The 18,180-nt window shown below is 42.7% G+C and overlaps 2 protein-coding genes across 2 annotated transcripts; both read right to left on the minus strand.

The window, feature by feature from the left end:
• Nucleotides 1–1,203: 1,203 nt before the first annotated feature.
• kpna4 (karyopherin alpha 4 (importin alpha 3)) lies at nt 1,204–14,906 on the minus strand. The gene is made up of 17 exons (XM_052078666.1): nt 14,664–14,906; nt 9,557–9,601; nt 9,327–9,416; nt 7,352–7,381; nt 7,191–7,243; nt 6,725–6,820; nt 6,420–6,505; nt 5,602–5,688; nt 5,355–5,524; nt 4,544–4,588; nt 4,320–4,451; nt 3,215–3,343; nt 2,195–2,299; nt 2,034–2,105; nt 1,772–1,934; nt 1,599–1,690; nt 1,204–1,372 (listed from the first exon to the last, which is right to left on the minus strand). Exons 1-17 carry the CDS (start codon nt 14,730–14,732, stop codon nt 1,277–1,279), a joined length of 1,560 nt encoding a protein of 519 aa, XP_051934626.1. The 5' UTR covers nt 14,733–14,906; the 3' UTR covers nt 1,204–1,276.
• A 273-nt stretch (nt 14,907–15,179) lies between these two features.
• On the minus strand, nt 15,180–17,759 carry LOC127609057 (ADP-ribosylation factor-like protein 14). Its single transcript, XM_052078685.1, has 2 exons — nt 17,294–17,759; nt 15,180–15,829 (listed from the first exon to the last, which is right to left on the minus strand). The coding sequence occupies exons 1-2, from the start codon at nt 17,606–17,608 to the stop codon at nt 15,533–15,535; spliced, it is 612 nt and encodes a 203-aa protein (XP_051934645.1). The 5' UTR covers nt 17,609–17,759; the 3' UTR covers nt 15,180–15,532.
• Between the last annotated feature and the right edge of the window lie 421 nt (nt 17,760–18,180).

Below are 18,180 nucleotides of genomic sequence, written 5' to 3' on the forward strand. Positions count from 1 at the left end.
AATCCTATGTGAAAATGGCCCATGTTCACTTTTCCCTTTCATGATAAATCAAAGCTATGGCGATAAACCTGCAAAGCAGTGGTTTTGCTGGACTTCATTTAAAATGTAACCAATCGTTTCAACATTAACAATTTCACAGCATCAAGCCTGTATGTGGTGGCATAGCTTTGGGGTTGTGATTGGAGGGTGTGTTGCGATGCTCGCCTTTACAAAAGCCGTCGAGGGGTTGGGGAGGGGGGGAGAAAAAAAACGCGCACAAAGGAAGACGCTAGAGGCAAAAAAGACGAGCCCCCCAAAGCCACCAAATGCATCTTCATAATAGAATGCATGGCCTTTGTGCATCTGCCATTAGCAATGTCCAGTGTCAATTAATAGCAAATTAATAGTAACTGAAAACAAAAAATCCTTGCACTGATGTTTTTTTTTGTTTGTTTCTTCTTCCCGTATCCAAAGTTCTTAGTTTCAGGGATTTCAGGATCAGCCTCAAAGGCTGAATTTTTCTCCTTGTCTAAACCTCGCAGCGTTTCTTTCGCTCAAGATGTCGCATTTGTAATCTCATTGCCGTCTCCCGCATGCGTCCTTGCACAGTTCCAGTCACGCACACACAACCCATCCGACCATTCGCTCGCTCGCTCACACACGTGACACGCAGCCGGACTCCTGGCCCCGTCCCCCCCGGGGGAGGAGAGGAGGAGGGTGTCCCGTCTCGACGTCCTGTTGAGAAGGAGATGAACCTGGCTCCTCAGCGCTGAGTCCAGACATTCATACGCAATGGCTCCATTCACACACATGTCTGATAGCGTGGCCGATCGGGGAAGGTGGTGCCCTCTCGAATTGTGATGATTGCTCCTTTCATAATTAAGAGTTCGTCGTCATGTTGTTGGTTATCCGCGGGCGGACGTCGAAGTCGTTGCTTCAGTTACAGAAGTTGTCGTGTCATCATATCGAAACATGTTACGATGTAGGTGGTTTTGATTTCTTTTGTCACGTTTTTGTTTTTTGTTTTCTTTTTTTGTTGCAACATGTAGCCACTCATTCTCACTCGCACCCACTCGCCAACTCAAACTTCATTTGGGCTGCTTTCCCCCGGGAATGCCAAATGAAATCCACACATTTTTCTCTCTCAGATAAGATGCAGCCATGGATCCCACGAGCCAAGCACAATGGATCAAATTTCTCACACTCTCGCTCTCTCTCTCTCTCTCTCGCCTAATTTTGTTTATGTTGAACAGAGTGCTGCATCGTGAACAAAACTCCAGAATACCCCGGATGCCGTCTAGAACTGGAATCCCTCAGCTGGCACATTGGCGGAGTTGAAGCCGTAAGTTCCACCCTGGATGGCTTCGGGGACCAGGCTGTTGTCTTCATCAATCTGAGTCACACAGAAAAAGATTGAATATCAAGTGACAAAATACCTGCATATTTGCAAAAGAAAAGAAAAAAACGTCCGAATCGCAACACTTGCACCATGCGCCATAAAGAGAGGGGGAAAAAAAGAGAGCAAGTAGTAGTAATAGAGTTGGTGAGCCGCCTGTGTGTAAGGGTATTCTACAATGATGTTTAACACCAAACAAGTGTGGTCAGAGCCTTCAACTTACATCAGATGAGAAGAACTGATCAATAATTTGATATGCTAGCTTGTAGATATCGCCATTTTCGTGGTTCTGCAGCTGTTCCACTTTCTCCAAACCTGTACAGAAAAATCCAATATGAACCAAACACATCAAATAAAATGAGGATCGCTTATTGTCCTGATGCAAGTGGAGCCCACCGCCACACTCTTCAATGAGATTAGCAATGGTTTCAGCCTTGTCGTCAGCCATTTTCAGGATATTGCTGAGGCCGTCCAGGACCACCTGCACCACTTGGGCATCCTTCACTGTGAGCAGGTTGCAGAATGGAGGGATGACCTGCTTATCGATCAGATGTGCCACCTAAATGCCCCACAAGTCAGAATATTCAGTTGAGATTAACTACATTGTCCTTCAGCATAAAGAGAAGAACCTTGTAGAAGGCCCAAAAATTGTTTGTACCTGATCTTTCCTCCCACTTATTGTAAGGTTGCTGATGGCCCAGGCTGCTTCTTTTTGGGTTCCAAAGTCACCCTAAAAATACATACAATGTAAACTTTTTTTTCCAATTTCGAATGGTTTGTGCCGTGTTTTTTTTTTCTAAAACAATGACAGGTGTTTACCTTGTCCAGAAGGTGAATGATCATGGGGACTAGCTTTGCGTCAATGACCGCCTGCACCTGCTGTTGATTTCCTGCTGTGATGTTTGACAGGAACCACACTGCCTCCTACAGGACAAAAATAGAGGCGTTAGGTCTGCCCACAGAAAAATATGTACAATATTTTCAAAACGCATGCAAGGTGTCCTCGGTTTACCGTGGACTATTCCTGTGGCAGCACTGTAATACAGTCAAAAGTGAAAACAGAAAGAATGGCAAACCAGTGCATCAATAGTTCTTTCTGTTTTCAATTGGAATGCAAAAATAAAACAAGACACTGATCATTTAAATAAATAGATACTTAATCACCCCCCCTCACCCCAAAGGCAAATTTAAAATGCAAAAGAAATGGATTCAAAACTAAGTGTGTCTTGTGCCACATGACCACGCGGTATTCACACTGTTGCTCGAACTAGCTCAGTGCATGCTGTTGAGACTTGTAAGCGAAGGATCCCGGCATTCGAACATTTAACAATTGCGTCACTCGATCTACAGTGCGTCTGAGCTGGATCAGAATCCAGACAGCCACGTAAAGAGTGGATGTCTGGCAGAGACTTGCGTGCAGTGGGTGGGGCGAGAGCGGTGTTGAGGCTCTAATCATCGTCCGTGTCACAAAGCACACAAAATGGGCCTCTCTATTTCAAAGTGACAGGTCTCAGATGCACTCCGATATCAGCAGGGCTGATTCTCAGCACTCTCTTGCCACCGACCCTTTTACCTGAGTTACACAATCGGTCACCAACACACACGCGCACACACACACCAATTACAATCCCCCTTCTACGGTATTTAACCAACTACAACTGCAGTAGGCTGTGGTCCTCATCGTCGTCCTCGTAGTTTTCGATGTGATGCGTCATCTGACTCTAATAATCTCATTTCACCCACCTAACCCTTTCACACTAGCACACATGTCTCAGATGTCATCACTTCCAGCGACGTCAAGCTGTAGAACGCAGCCAGGTGTGTGCATGCGTGTGTCACCTTGTTAATTTTCTCTTTGGGGTGCGACAGGAGGGCAGGAAAGTGGTTGAGGGCTTCGCAGTTTAGCACCACCTGCGTCTGCTCATCTGTTCCAGTCACAATGTTGCCCACGGCCCTCAAGGCAGCGGTCTGCATGAGTGGGTATAATGTCATTAATGCTTGGGCTGAACAATTAATTGCATTTGCAATAGCATTGCGTTTTGGGAAGGCGCGATCGCAGAAGCTGCAGTTTAAACACTTATTACTTTGTTGACACCAAGGGGGGGATTCACAGAACGCTGCCGTGCTAGCTTTCAGATTATAACATCCTTGATGCTTTTCACTTGGCATGGTTAAATCTTCCCATGTGCATGGGGGAAGGGGATAAAAACTCAGTCCCAGTGTTGTCTATTTTGTGATGTTTTGGCTGCTGTCGTATGTTGAAGCACATGAGTGAGGAACTGTCTGATGGCTGTCAGAGGTGTGCCACGGTTAACATTGATTTACGTGTGTCCGAAGTTTGAGCACACGCACCAAGACGATGAATGTGCGGCTACTTGATCCATGGCAAATAAAAAAGCATCCGTGCAGAGGTGTCAGGCGGTCAAATATTAAGAAGATGAATTCAGCTGTAATTTTTTAACCGAAAGAAAGTCTCAACTCTGTTTAATAATGAGGCACCGCCGAGTGTTAACGCCCACTGGTGCGTGATATCACGTCCTAAGTAGGCATTATCTTACTTTTCCTACCGGTTGGCATGTGTTATGTTACAAACTGGAGATCCGAGTAAGATTTAATTTGATACAGCCAAGTTTTATTAATCTGTTTATATGATAGAGTGTTAAGTGCAATCCACATTTCGTTGACATACTGTATCATGTTTCATGACACAAAGTGGTCTGTCGGTAGTTGCAAAGCTACTAATTTGATTGCATTTTTGTTGTAATCTGCCATTGAGTTGGTACTTTTACAGTATATCAAGTATCAAGTACAACTTTATTGGCAAATGTGCTGTATGTAGATGAAATTTCCTCCCTCTTAAACAGACAACAAGAGGAGCCGCTGCGGGTACCCGCGCCTCCAACAAAAGAAAGTATACTGTAGTTCTGTATAGCCTTTCCCTTACCTGGACTTTGACCTCCTGGTGGCTGAGCAGTGGGACCAGGTGAGGGACAATGCCAGAGTCAATCACCATTTGGATCTGCTCGTTCCCAGCGTCCGTCAGATAGGACAGAGCCCACACCGTGTCGACCAAGATCTGGAAGCAGTGTGTGGTGGGGGGTGAAATGTTGAACTTCATTGCCTTGCAGCAAGACTTCCTCCAACAGTCAAACACAAGAGTTTACTCACACTAACGTCAGTGTGGTGGATCAGCACACGCAGAGCTGGCAGAATCTATGGATAAAATATGTAAATTATGGAGATGCTCAAAAGGGGAAAACATTTCTGCGAGACTTGTTCGAACTGAAATGCTGAGAACTTCCTGATCTGCATTTTCAGATAATATTGTATTTTTAGGCATAAGGATGCTAAATGTAATACTTTAAAAGCTATGTCAATTAAACTCATATTCAATAAATAGGACCTGGACTAGGAGCTCAATGTTACTTATGTATACATTATCCACAAATACTGAAATACAGACAAACTATTTTCATTGTCCACTGCTTTGACACAGTTGAAACTGGCGGTACAACATTTTAAATTAAAGTCTTGGGGTGTCCTTCAAAGTCCTCCAGAAGCCATCCATCAATTTTCTATCCAGTTTTTCCTCATTAGGATACTCCAAAATCTGTCCCAGCTGACATAGAGCAAAAGACCTTGTTCACCCTGGACTTCTCTCCTCCCAGGCGAGGACATGTATGGACAAACAACCCTCGACACTCACTCCCGGACAACTTAAAGAGCCAAGATTGAATGCAACATGCCGGTTTTGGAATGTGGAAAGAGAAAATCCACATAAGAACAGGGACAAGAAGCAAAGCCCGAGCCAAAATTACCATTGGGATGACAGTCATTTGTTGAAAACAAAATATTTTCAGTTGTGTATAATTGAGAATTTTGTTTTGCATCACCAAAAGGCACGGATGGCAATTGCACCAGTAATGAGAAAATTGCAGAATATTTCAAATTGGTGTAAAAAAAAAAAAATCCCTCAAACCTCTTGGATGGTCTCCATGGGAGGTGGAGGGTCTTTATGCCGACAGAGATTGACCATAACCCAGGTGACATTGCGCAGAAAAGTGATTGGGATGGAGGGACTGATGAAAGACAGCAGCGGCTTGACAACGCCCAGGCCTATCACGTAGTCTCTGCATTGTGGGCCATCACCTGACGAGGAGATGCGTACACGTGTCAGATTGACCTTTTATCCCATGGCAAAGTTACTCCTGTCGGCGACAGCGCACCAATGATGTTGCCCAAAGCCCACACCGCCTGCTCACACACGTTTTGATGGGGGGAGTGAAGCAGCCTCAGGAACCGTGGCACAGCGTCTGCAAACACAAGCAGCTTAGTGAGAGAGACGTGTTTTGCCCATCAATCAACATCGTTGTTTGGAAGCAGAACCGTTTCTTATTACAGAAATAAAGGTAAAGATGATGAAAACACGTGACAGGAATAAAAATCTTTCTAAATGGACACTTGAGACAAAAAAAAAATTACAGGAGGTCCTCAGTTTACAATGCGAGTTCCGTTTGGAAAATGCCAACATAATCCATAGCAACGCGCTACTGTCAATAACTAACCTCTGCCAACGCAACAGTAAAGTCATAATCACAGTAAATATTGTCATGAAAAACACTTCTACACTTGTATGGCTGATTTTAAATCCACATTCAGCACTTTGTATGCAAGCAATGGTTGTTTTAAAATACTAGTAACTGTTGCCAACCAAAAGAGACAAACAGTCTCAGAATAATTAAAGTGATATGCTGAATTATGCAAATTATTTCAGTTATCAGTAAAGTCAAAATTAAGATAATCTACAAGGATCCCCCAAGGGGAAATTCCGCAATTCCATAATTACAGTAAACATTTGTAAGACAAACACGTCTGGGGCATAAATATGAATCAAATTTCAAAAATTAAGTACGGCAGTAATTGAGGGTGCCTTTTTGTGTCATGGTGACATTCTGAGTTTGCGTGCCGTTCATAATCCCAGATACACCGTAAAGCAAGTAAACCCCCCCACACCCTAAGAAAATCAGTGCGTCATACAACTTACGGGACTCCACCACAGCTTGGGTCTGCTCCGAGGTGCCAGACGCTATGTTGGTCAGAGCCCAGGCTGCCTCAAACTGCAGAGAAGGGCTGCAGAAGAGGAGAACCATAGCGAAAGGCAACGTTTAATAACATCAGATAGCGAGAGTCATTTATGCATGTTGACATTCCTCGAAGGTGAAAACTGGAGCACATTTGCATACTTGCATCACCATTCACATCCCCGGCGAGCCGAGCGCCACTGGCATTTGCCTATCTTTGAAGCGTACAACACTAACGCTACATAGCCGAAACACACGCAGGACTTACTTGTCATCTCTGTCCAGACAGTGGACAAGAATAGGAAGAATCCCAGACTTGATCAAGTCGTCTATGGGAGGGTTGCGGTCACTCGACAACAATTTCCTATTGGAGACATGCAGACAACATTCCATTATTCATGTACACATACATTTTGATACATGCTGAAATGACTGTGCAAACAAATCAAAGCATTTGGGGAATTTGAATAATGTCAACATGGAAACGCTCGATGCGAGCGTCACATGTTTCTTGTGCGGATGTCACAGCAGAATAGGAAGGCGCGACTGTTCAAGTACTTCGAATTTGGGGCATCTTCTAAGAAATAATGACAATGGACAGATTTTTTTCAATGTTGTAATTAGGAGCATTTCGGACTCTTAACCTCTTTCTAGATAGAGACTATTGATCTCGATTGCTGAAAACCAGATCAACATTTGGCTGCAGAGATGTACATGTGTGCGTGTGCTCCTACCTGGCAGCCTGAACAGCACTCAGCTGGATGCCCTGGTTATCACTGGTGGCATTCTACAATGCAAAACAGCAACGTTTAATATATTCATGTTTAATTGAGACGGATAGAATGTACACTGGATATGACGTGGAGTAAGCAAGAAAGAAAACGTGAGAACTTACTTGCACTATTGCTTCAAGAGAGGTGTTTTGCTGAAAAGGGACATTTTAGAAAAGTCATTAGTCAAGAGTATCCTTCCTCAAAATGATTTTGCTTGCAATGACAAGCGGGAAGGAAGTTTTATTGAGGGAACACTGGGATGAGGAACGGCATCCGAACCTAGTCGACATTGTGCAACTAATGATCATTCACCAAATAACACTAACTTGCTTCTCCGATGCCAAAATACAAGTTCATTGACCCCATTACATCCAAGTAGAAAACGACAATTGAAATGTACCGTGTCGGATACATAAAAAGATGAACAGCCACAAAAAAAAAAAAAGAACAAAATCACTGGGCTGAAGGACTAAAACAGTCTCAGGGAAATTAAAATGGTGTAGTCGGGGACTTGAAAGTAAAAATCAGAAGCATAAAAAAATAAAATACTTGACATTATTATACCACAAAAGCAAGAGCGGCACACTTAGTTAAATGTCAAGTGGTCGCGGGTATGTTAAGTATTTTAAATCGAGCAGCGAGACGACTTTTCCCACAAAAAGACCCTCGCGCCTGTGCGCCGGTTGAGTCGCGAGTGATTGTTGATATACGATTAAGTAGGCCATTTGTATTCAGCCCACTCAATAGCACTGAGCGGTTAGCCAGATTGAATCTCTGAAGTGCTGCCCACCAAGCCTTGCACTCTCTTTGTTCAACGTGGAAAGGCTGGTTATCAATTACCAAAACATGCTAGCAATCAGCTAGCACATGGAATTCAAAAGGCATTCTGGGCTGAAAAAAACGGCAATGCATGCAGTCGTGCCATTACTAATGACACGACAAATATTTAATTTAACTCCAACATAGGAGGTCAGAAATGGCAGTTTTGGGCAAGTTACTTCCAAAAAGTAGCTATCATTACAAATTGCTTGTTCTAAAAATATAATTAAGTTACTAAGTCATTAAGTTACTGCCTTGTAAAACTAATTAGTTACCTCACAAAATAATGATTTTTTTATATTATGTTCTATGCGTAGAATAAAATATGCTTTATTATAGCTGAATAAAAACTATACAAGTAAGTAATATTCACACTACATTTAAGTGCAAAATTAAGATATGCAAATGTAAACTTAAATGTAAAAACAAAAAAATCTGGCCATCAAGTTTGTATATTATTGCAGAGTAAACTGAGCTTTATCTTACGCTTAAACATTTAGTAAGAACTAAGATGTTAAACTATATGAATTTGCCGTTAACTCATTCAGTACCAGCCAATTCTGGAGCAAGTCTGAAAAGACGTTTAAAAACGTCTATGGGAGTGAATGAGTTAAGCAGCAGCTTGTTCGATGGTCGGGGATACATGCTCCGTGGGTTTAATTTTACTGCAGAAGTCATATTCCTCAACGCCACCCTCACCCACGGTTCAAAAAAACTACAATGACACAAAGACAAACCAACGCACGACACACCAGCAACCCACGCAAGCCCAAATCCAAGTAAAGAGGAAGGTTTTGCCAAGCTTAATTTACGAAATACTGCCTTTTTCTTTGACATTAACGTGACTTGTATCTCATGTTTTGCATTTGCTGGCTAACTCGCATAAGAAGGCACACTTAGTTAACATCGCGCTAGCATTTTTCCATTTTTCATAGCTTACAAGTGTTTTCCACACAAATATGTATTGCCCACGTTTCGGACATCCCATTCACATAAACATTTTGGAACATGACAAAAATGGACACACGCGTTTTTCACAGAACAGCGACGAGATACTATGGCGCACTCAGGCTCCCGGTACACATTTGGTTTATGTTGCCTACCCATGATGTCTGTTTAAACCGCTCCCCGCCCACCGCCAAGAAAGGGAATCTAATAGAAGACAAATCCACTTACATGCCCCTAGAGCGCTACATAAAGTTTGAGCTGTTTTAGTGACATTTCTTTTCCATTTCATGGCAGCATCAAGGTCAATACTTTGGTGATTCAAATTCCTACCGATCTGAAATCTCCATCCACATCGGAATCCTCGCAAATATCCTCGTGGGGGACATTTCTTCTCTTCAGGAGGTGCTCGTCTCTTTTGTTCTGTTGAAAAGCAAAAAAAAAAGTTCAATTCACACATGTTAATTGACTTTGTCGATCAGAAAAGCAGTGCATCGTTTCGGCTGGGCAGTAGAGTGCAGATCCTACACATGCGATTCAAGTCAACGTATGATGTCGATTACCTTTCGCAGCTCCACCACTACCTCCGTCCTTTGTCTTCTCATAGACTGTGAAGACAAAAGTACGATCAGCATGAGCACTGGGACAAAAGTGCAACATTCAAGCCGAGATTTCAAAGAAAAACAATAGCTCAAACTTTCAAGAATGCGTTGTCAAACTCAATTGAAAGTAGGGCCTGGCAGATATGGATTTTTAAGCCAATCCTGATTTTTGCCAGGAAAAAAAATTAGATTAATCGTCCAATTCATTTAATTAAAATAACAACATTTTCTTCATCACCAATGTATTTCAATGGTCGTCAATTACACACGGATGTTGGTTGATTGTCAGAATGCAGTGTGGCCCAATGCATTTAATTAAGCTCCAAGGACATTAATCCTTGTCATAATGGTTTGTGTTACCAGTATTTGAATGTGTCATACCACATTTGTTTGATTTATGTGGCAACATCTTTGGATTTCTTTTTTTTTTTTTAATAAACCCTGGCTTTCGATTGTGTGGAAAATAGTGACATCCAGGTCAATTCCTTGCAATGCTTGTAAAATTGAAGATTTGCTTTGGTTCGAATGACAGGTCTATAGAGTGACCTTATCAACAAGGTTCATTAGTATATGTTTAAGGATACATGGTTTTATTGTCTTGATTTATGTGTAAATGAATAATTAAAAAAACATATGCATCACTGCTGTATAAATGGTTAAAGCACTTAACGTTAAAAACAGTCACCAAACATAGGTCATTGTTTTAGGGCCGATTTAATCAGACGGACGATTAGCCAGTCGGGCCCGAGTTTCAAGCATGAGGATTAACTTCTGGGTGTGTTTGCTTTTTGCCTGACTTGTTTTCAAACACTTATTTTTTTTTAAAAAGGTGTCCGTCCCGACAAAGACGTATGATGTGCTGTCATGTACATACATTTTATTATGAAGAGTAGTTAACTTTTTTAAAAATATTTAACACATGAGTGGCTGTTAAACATTTTAAAGTTAAAAACGTCTGTGACGTCAAGCACTTTCACAACTGAAGTAAGGAGATTGAAACTTGAGACAGCTATGGGGAAATGTTACTTGTAAGAGTTCTGCAACCACAATTTGACAGTGTATTTCTACTTTCATTATTTACAACATACAAATTGGAGATGTGCCACCGTCTCCAAGCAAATTTGGCCTCTGCAGTCTACCCAGGTCTTCGGCAGTAAGAGTGCGGCTAAATGGACCTCTTCAACGGCACGAGTCAGCCCCCTCAAGTATGCCGGAATGGAGCATGACAGCACCCAAACACAAGACTCCCAATAGCTATGCAGTGACTCAGCTTGCGTTACTGGCGAGCCATTTCACATGCTTTAACAAAGCATGCAAAAACTTTTAGAGAAACCCGCCACACATTCCTAATGCAGCACTGAAATTGTTTGGGGAGAATTAAACTAACTATCGACCCATTCATTTTCTGATCCGTTTATCCCCACAAGGGTCGCAGGCATTCTGGAGCCAATCGCAGCTGTCTTCAGACAGCAAGGGTGAGGGGCATACACTGAACTAGTTGGCAGCCAATTGGAGGGCGCACATAAACAAACAATGATTTGCGCTCCAAATCACAACTAGAGAAAATACTGAGGGTTCAATCAACCTATCATGCATGTTTTTGGAAGGTGGGAGGAAAGTGGACTACCCGGAATGAATCTTTGTCTTGTGTGGTAATGTGCTTGCATGCATTTTAAAAAAGATAAGAAAACCTTTATCAGTCTCGCAATGGAGAAATTCCCGATTCACAGCAGTAAAATTATGAAAGGAAGAAGTAGAACAAAATATAGGAGCTGCTGGAAAGGCATCCACTCACGCGGTGCCATTTTGAAGTCAAAATAACAAAAATAACACAACACATAGGACACAGACAGTCGTGCAATCTTCACCACTTTTCTGCATACACTTTGTTGTCTGAAGCAGTTATAGATAAAAGAGGAGAGGATCAAAGTGTCCTTTTACCAGTGGTTCAGAGACGTCATGCTGAAAATGTGCACACGTCTGCTACAAGCTAAGTTTTGAAAGCAAACACGAAGTCCATTGACGAAAAAGAGATCATCACATCTCACATCTCCTGTCCCATGTAAATCCACTTCAATTCCAAGCCGCGACTCCCAGTTCCACATCAGCATCGGCGCTCCGCGCTAACGCTCCTTTCTTCTCATCGTCGGCTCCGCAAGCCTAACATCCATCCAGCCGCAGACCGTTCAACAGCACCGATCTCTCCGCTGAACAAAGTGGGGCTCTGAAAAATGCTGCCCATAACAGGCGCAAGATACAACCGCCCCGGGACTGTCCAGCAAGGACAGTCAAATGGCACCGACATTCCTCCCAGGCAAAAACAGTGCTGGTATACCCATGCTGCCAAGAAGGCGCAACCACCAAGCAGTTTCCTCCTTGATGAATGTCGTGGCCAAAAAATGCAGAAAAAGGTCCACATCAGGTCCACGTGACGTAACAACAAACACAAAGTGACAAAACAAACCAAAAAAAAAAGAAAGGCTCATGAGAGCACTTGCCGACGGCTGCCTCCTCGGGCGCCATCTTGACCTCAAAGCTCTTCAAAGACTTAAAAATATATATATTGTCTAATTTATAATGGCCAATATTTATTGATTTATCAGGTGGGACCCCATTGGGCTATAAAATGATCATGATATTGCATTTTCAGGAGGCTCTGTGGTCCAGGTGTTAGCGTGCCGACCTCATAGTGCAGAGGTTCAATTCCACTCCGGCCTCCCTGTGTGGAGTTTGCATGTTCTCCCCGTGCCCGCGCGGGTTTTCTCCGGGTACTCTCCGGTTTCCTCCAACATTCCAAACATATGCATGGCAGGCTGATTGAACATTCTAAATTGTCCCGAGGTGCGAGTGTGAGCGCGGATGGTTGTTCATCTCCGTGTGCCCAGCGATTGGTTGGCAACCGGAAAATGGATGGATGGATATTGCATTTTGTCCACACCTCGTCACCACTTGTCGGCATACGTATATACGCTCAATCTTTGCGGTGTTGGACTTGGAGTTGAATTTCCACTTGATAAGCACAGTATATGCAATGAGTATAATTTATTGGTATCACGGTCAAAGCACAGGAGTGGTGCTGGGCAAATTTGTTGTGTCATATTTAGATCCCCAGAATGCCCAATCATATAAGCAGCAATGTGCACAGTCGAAATGATGACCATTCATAACTTGTGGTACACCGGGTAATGGAGTCAGGTCCATGTATATCAACGCATCAACAATTCTCATCTCTTCAGCTATAAACACCACCGCAATGGATTTTAAAAGAAATGCACAGGATATGCTTTAACTCATTCAGTACCAGCCAATTCTGGACCAAGTCTGAAAAGACGTTTAAAAACATCTTTGGAAGTGAATGAGATATTTGCAGACTTTTCTCATTCATTTTCAGTTTCCATCCATCTATTCTCCAAGCCGCTTATCTTCACAAACATCCAAATCTGGTGAATGGTGAAGGAATTACAACTGCTGGTAAATATACCTCACATCTTTTAAAGAACCAAAAGTAATTGGACATATAAACAATGAATCCAACCATCACTTTTTAATACTTGGTCCCAGATTCTTTGCAGTCAGTTAGAGCTTGACGTCTACAACACATCAGCAGACGCTGCATTTCAGGTCTACTAATGTTCAGTCAGGCTGCAGCTGCCTGCTGTTCCTGCATGTTGTACGGGCTTTTTTTTTTGCTTTAGTTTATGTCTTCAGCAATTGAACCGCATGCTCAATCGGGTAAGATTCAGGTGGGATGTTGTCCATCTGCACTCTGGAGCGCCATCAAATGAGTTGCAATTGGCTGATGAAAAGCAGATAGTAAAAGACAATAGTGAAAGAAATCATCCTGCTACTTTCATAGGCAGTATCACTGTCAATTAATACCCAATAAATGCCAACTTAATCATAAAAGAGCTGGGCAGCTAAATGTCCTATTACTTTTGGTCCTTTAAAAAGAGGGCTTTACATACTCAAACTGTTGTATTTCATACACATCTGATTTTGATGTAAAGACCCTCAAAATATATCTGAATGTGTATAGTTCAAGTCAAAACGTGTTCTTTTAATTTTAAAGCCGTTGTGGTGGTATTGAGAAAGAAAAACACACTGGTCTCCAATATTTATGGGCCTAGACTGTACTAGTGACTCTGATGTAGAGTCATTGACAGGACAGCTGCCGTGCACCAGCCTACCGACCTACTGCTCTGCAGCATGAAAAAAAAACACTTGTCAAACAGGAATGAATCCGTCCATGCTGCGCATATGCAGACTCAATACAGGATACCGCTTATAAACAAAACAATGGTCGGCGAGGGTTGTGCAAAGCAATCAATGCAGTGCAGTGCAAAATTATATACATCATGTCAATCCGTAGCTAGCGTAGGGTTTAGCCCCTTCCGTGTCCGTTCGTTGGATTGCTAATATCCATGCTTTTAGTCCCGTTTAGCAGTAGTATACTTGAACAATCGGCGATAAGAGGGACAATATGAGATAAATTATACCCCTCCACGCCATTGTTTTTATGCTAAGGCTATGTGCGTGTGCGTGTGTGTGTGCGGGTGGGGGGGGGTGCTCCAAGCTTAAAATGCGCTAGCTAAACTGCAGCTTCGACGTAAAGCTAACACGCCGCAGTATTTACTTACACCTCAATATCTACATTTCGTTCACACATTTGCGTTATTTGGTTCTATATTAGAACGTTTGGCAGCAGAACACATCGAGTTCAAACGCTCAGTTGCTTCACAAGAGGGAGCGTGTCCACTGTGGGCCTGTTTAGCAGCGAGCTAATAGATCCTGATAGCAAGCGAATTAGCAGATCCTCTCTGATACTTTCTCAGTAAACTGTCTAAATAGGGTGAATAAAACGAGGCTCAAATCATTAAGCAGAAGTCGGGGTTTAAAAACTGCTCTCGGTGGAGGGCCAATGTGAAGCCTGGGGGCAAAGTTCCCCGATGATGAAAATTAGAAACGACGTCACAGGGAAGGGAAGAGGGCGAAGTTGGCTGTGAGCTATGGAGCCGCGGTGCCCCGGTTTAAAGAGCGTGACTTCAGTCTTTTTTTCAGTTTGTTTTACCTCCAAATCCCGACCCTTGTTCTTGAAATTCTTCAGTCGCTGGTTGTCCAGTTTGTCGTTATCTGCCATGCTTGCGGTTGCGGCGCACTTGATTTCACTCGTGGAATTAGCCAGTTAAGCTAGCGTTTCTCCGTGTTCCTTTTCTCGGCCTCTCTCGCTCTATTTTGCTCTCTCTCGCTCGCTCGTTAACGGACTATTTTTTGCTACTGCTGGAAAGGCCGCGGTGCATGCTGGGATTGCCGGTGGCGGACAGGAAGGGTGGGTGGGGGATTCCACTCTGCTCCCATTGGTCTGTTCCCAGGCCACCAGCACGGATTTCGAATCGTGCTGTCCAAATTCAAACGTCACCATGACTCATTTGTCACACAAATGTGTTGATTTATGTTTATTTTATTCAGTCTGTTGTGTAATGTTTATATATATATATTTATATATAATATATATATTTTATATATATATTGTATATATGCATATATATATTTTTTATGAAATAAAAATAAATGCATACATATGAATAGCAATTTTAGTGTTACAGTGTTACAACAAAGCAACCAAGTTAGTGTTCAAATAATCAACCCATCTGTCAATTTTCCAATCCGTTTATCCTCACAGGGGTTGCGGGCGTGCTCTAGCCTATTCCAGCTGTCTTCGGGCAGTAGACGGAGGACACACTTAACTGACTGCCAGCCTGTTCAAATAATCAATAAGCATTTTATGTACAAGCACTGACGTTTTGTGAGAGTCATTCCAAATAGATATACAGTACTGCAAAGCATAAACATAACTTGATTGCACAGTACAACGCACAAAGTCAGGAATGCTTTTGAACTCAACATGCGATTGGATTAATCATGAGATAAAGTTATCCATTAGCCACATAACAAGGCCGTAATCCTGAAGCCTTTCAACTTCATCTTGACCTGGATGTCGTGTTGTGTCTGTCTCAACGGGGTTTTTATCAGGTACACCATTTTCCTGAAGCCTTCCTCCAGCCCCATCCCGGTGATGCCCGAGCAGGGCTGGATGAACCATGGCCTGCCCCCCTCACATGCTTGCCTGAGGTCCAACCTCTGGCAGACCGCTTCGGAGCTCAGAGCCCCGCGCAAATCCTGTTTGTTGGACAGAATGACCAGAGGAACTCCTCTTAGGCTCTCGAACTTCAGCATCTGTAGGAGCACGATTGAGGGATGTGTCACCTTCTGCCACATAACATTCTCAGTAAATGAACACAAAATGTGTGCCTGTAAATATTTACGTAGTTATTGTTTGGATTAGGTGTTTGGTCTAATTTAAGGTTAACCTTAAATTTATAATTTAAGTGAACCGGTGAGGGAGATCCAACATGAAGCGCCAGGACATCACCGCTCACTAAGAAGTGGTGCGCTCATTTCTTTTTTTTAAATTCCAGACAATTTGATGCACTTTAAAACGTTTCCGTTCCAGACTATAAAACAATGTTTCCAATTTTATAGACACGTGATATTATTTGTTGGAGAGTTGAGGGTGCATGAAATGTTTTCTTCTTCCACGGGGACCATAACAGAAAATAACTGAGAAGTACTGTTTTAAACTGTTGTAAAGTGTCTTTGTGTACGATGAAAAGCGCTTTCAAAATTAAATGTATTATTATTATTATTATTATTATAATCATTGGGGGATGCGGTTGGAGTATGATTAGGATTACAATTAAAGGCCCCTCAACATGTTACTAATCTAACAAGTTGTTGACTAAACAAGCTAAAGGGCATTTAAAGGAAGTGTTGAGATTTGTATTTTTAAAAATTCCAATATCTTTCCATTTACCGCAAATGAATATTGGTTCAGAATATCCGCGATCAACTTTTTTGACAACTAATAATTGGTATCGGCACGGAAAATAAGACATCGGTCTTTAGCTCCTGTTCAGTCTATAATTCAATACTTTTGCAACCTAACCAAACCGTATAGAATTAAAAAAAAATGCTGCTAGTCATTACACACAACGAAAGAGAGTTTAACGCTTTCAGGGACAGTTGTTACTATAGTGGACAGCTTATCATGTTATCAGGTTACAGGGTGCATGAAAGGGTTAAATACATTTTAAAAAGTATTTGTCCTATACAGTACTATAATAACTGCAGAAACCATTCCATTATACTACCGGGGACCCTTTTTGTTTTGAAAAAATCTTCTGGGGTTCATCCCATCAATCAATCCATCCATACGTTCATTTTTTGATTCGTTTATCCTCACAAGGGGTCACGGCGTGCTGGAGCCTATCCCAGCCGTCTTCGGGCAGTAGGCGGGGGACACCCTGAACTGGTTGCCAACCAATTGCAGGGCACAAAGAGACAAACAACCATTCGCGCTCACAATCACACCTAAATTTAATTTGTCGGTATTGAACCCACAGGCTGAAGGTTTTCCACGTACTTTTTGTTTTTCTACTTTCTTCCTTTCAAATGTTGCTGCTGTACATTGCAAATTTCTCCATTGTGAGACAAGGTTATTTTATATTATCTTATTTTATCACCATAAAGGGTTAAAGAGAAATCGATGCTTGTTCAGTGAAGTGCATAATAAATCCTGCAGTGCAGTCCAGAGAGTTTATGTATATGAATGATCTTAATCCAAACATCATCTTTAATTACCCGATGCAGTTCCTTGCGGGCCTCATCCAGTCTCCCTTGGTCCGCGCTGTCCACCACAAACATCAGCCCAGCCGCGTCAGCATAGTGATGCTCCCAGTGAGGCCTCATCTTCCTCTGCCCACCTACGTCCCAAACGGTAAGACTCGGGCTTCTCCTGTCTGTCTCCAGTGTCTCCACGTTGAAGCCCACGGTGGGCACCGTCACCACGCTCTTATTGTACTTGAGTTTGTAGAGCAAGGTGCTCTTCCCGGATTGGTCCAGGCCCAGCATCAGAACGTGCACTTGCCCCCGAGACTTAGAACCGTTCATCCCCATGTCTGAGCCGGATCCAAAAAGTAGAATGGGCTCGCCTTGTTGCGTAACGCAGAGTAAGCCAAGCTCTCGAGCGCCCAGTGGGTCCCTGCAGTGTTGTCTGTCTGCAGGCTCAGTATGCGGCCACTATGCTTTATGTACACACAGTTTAAAGTGATCCCACCCCTCTGTTGTGACGGGGCTCTCCTCGGCCCTCCGCAGCTTTTCGTAAAGCTATTTATATCAAAAGTGACAGTGCAATTGGGAAGTGTGACGTATAGTTTGTGCTCTGGTAACTGGAGTCAGGTCACACCTGTCCCTGGCTGTCATTCAACCAGCAGTAACAGAATCGGAAGTACTTATTTGGGACATCCGGATTGTTTACCAGCCTGGCAGTGGTCATGAACGGTATGTTTTGCTTTCTGGGAACATTTCAGAATGAACCTAAAGTGTATTAGAACCTTTACAGGTTAACTTAATTTGACTTTTTTGAAATTTTAGCATGACCGACAATTTGATGTTTCATTGTTTTTTTTTTTTTTTTGCACGACTTGCTGCTCTTTAACAAGGAAATGAATAGCATTATTCACCGATCC

Source organism: Hippocampus zosterae, chromosome 10, assembly GCF_025434085.1.
Source record: "Hippocampus zosterae strain Florida chromosome 10, ASM2543408v3, whole genome shotgun sequence".
Classification (NCBI taxonomy): domain Eukaryota; kingdom Metazoa; phylum Chordata; class Actinopteri; order Syngnathiformes; family Syngnathidae; genus Hippocampus; species Hippocampus zosterae.

Bases quoted from the DNA above. Each gene is read 5' to 3' on its own strand.
- kpna4 (XM_052078666.1), bottom strand. From the start codon at position 14,732: ATGGCAGATAACGACAAACTGGACAACCAGCGACTGAAGAATTTCAAG. The intron at 6,506-6,724 runs GTAAGTCCTGCG...CCTCTTCTGCAG, and splicing joins TGTCTGGACAGAGATGACAA to CCCTTCTCTGCAGTTTGAGG. The intron at 3,344-4,319 runs GTAAGGGAAAGG...CCACTCATGCAG, and splicing joins ACCAGGAGGTCAAAGTCCAG to ACCGCTGCCTTGAGGGCCGT.
- LOC127609057 (XM_052078685.1), bottom strand. From the start codon at position 17,608: ATGGGGATGAACGGTTCTAAGTCTCGGGGGCAAGTGCACGTTCTGATG. The intron at 15,830-17,293 runs GTAATTAAAGAT...GTGCTCCTACAG, and splicing joins CCCGCAAGGAACTGCATCGG to ATGCTGAAGTTCGAGAGCCT.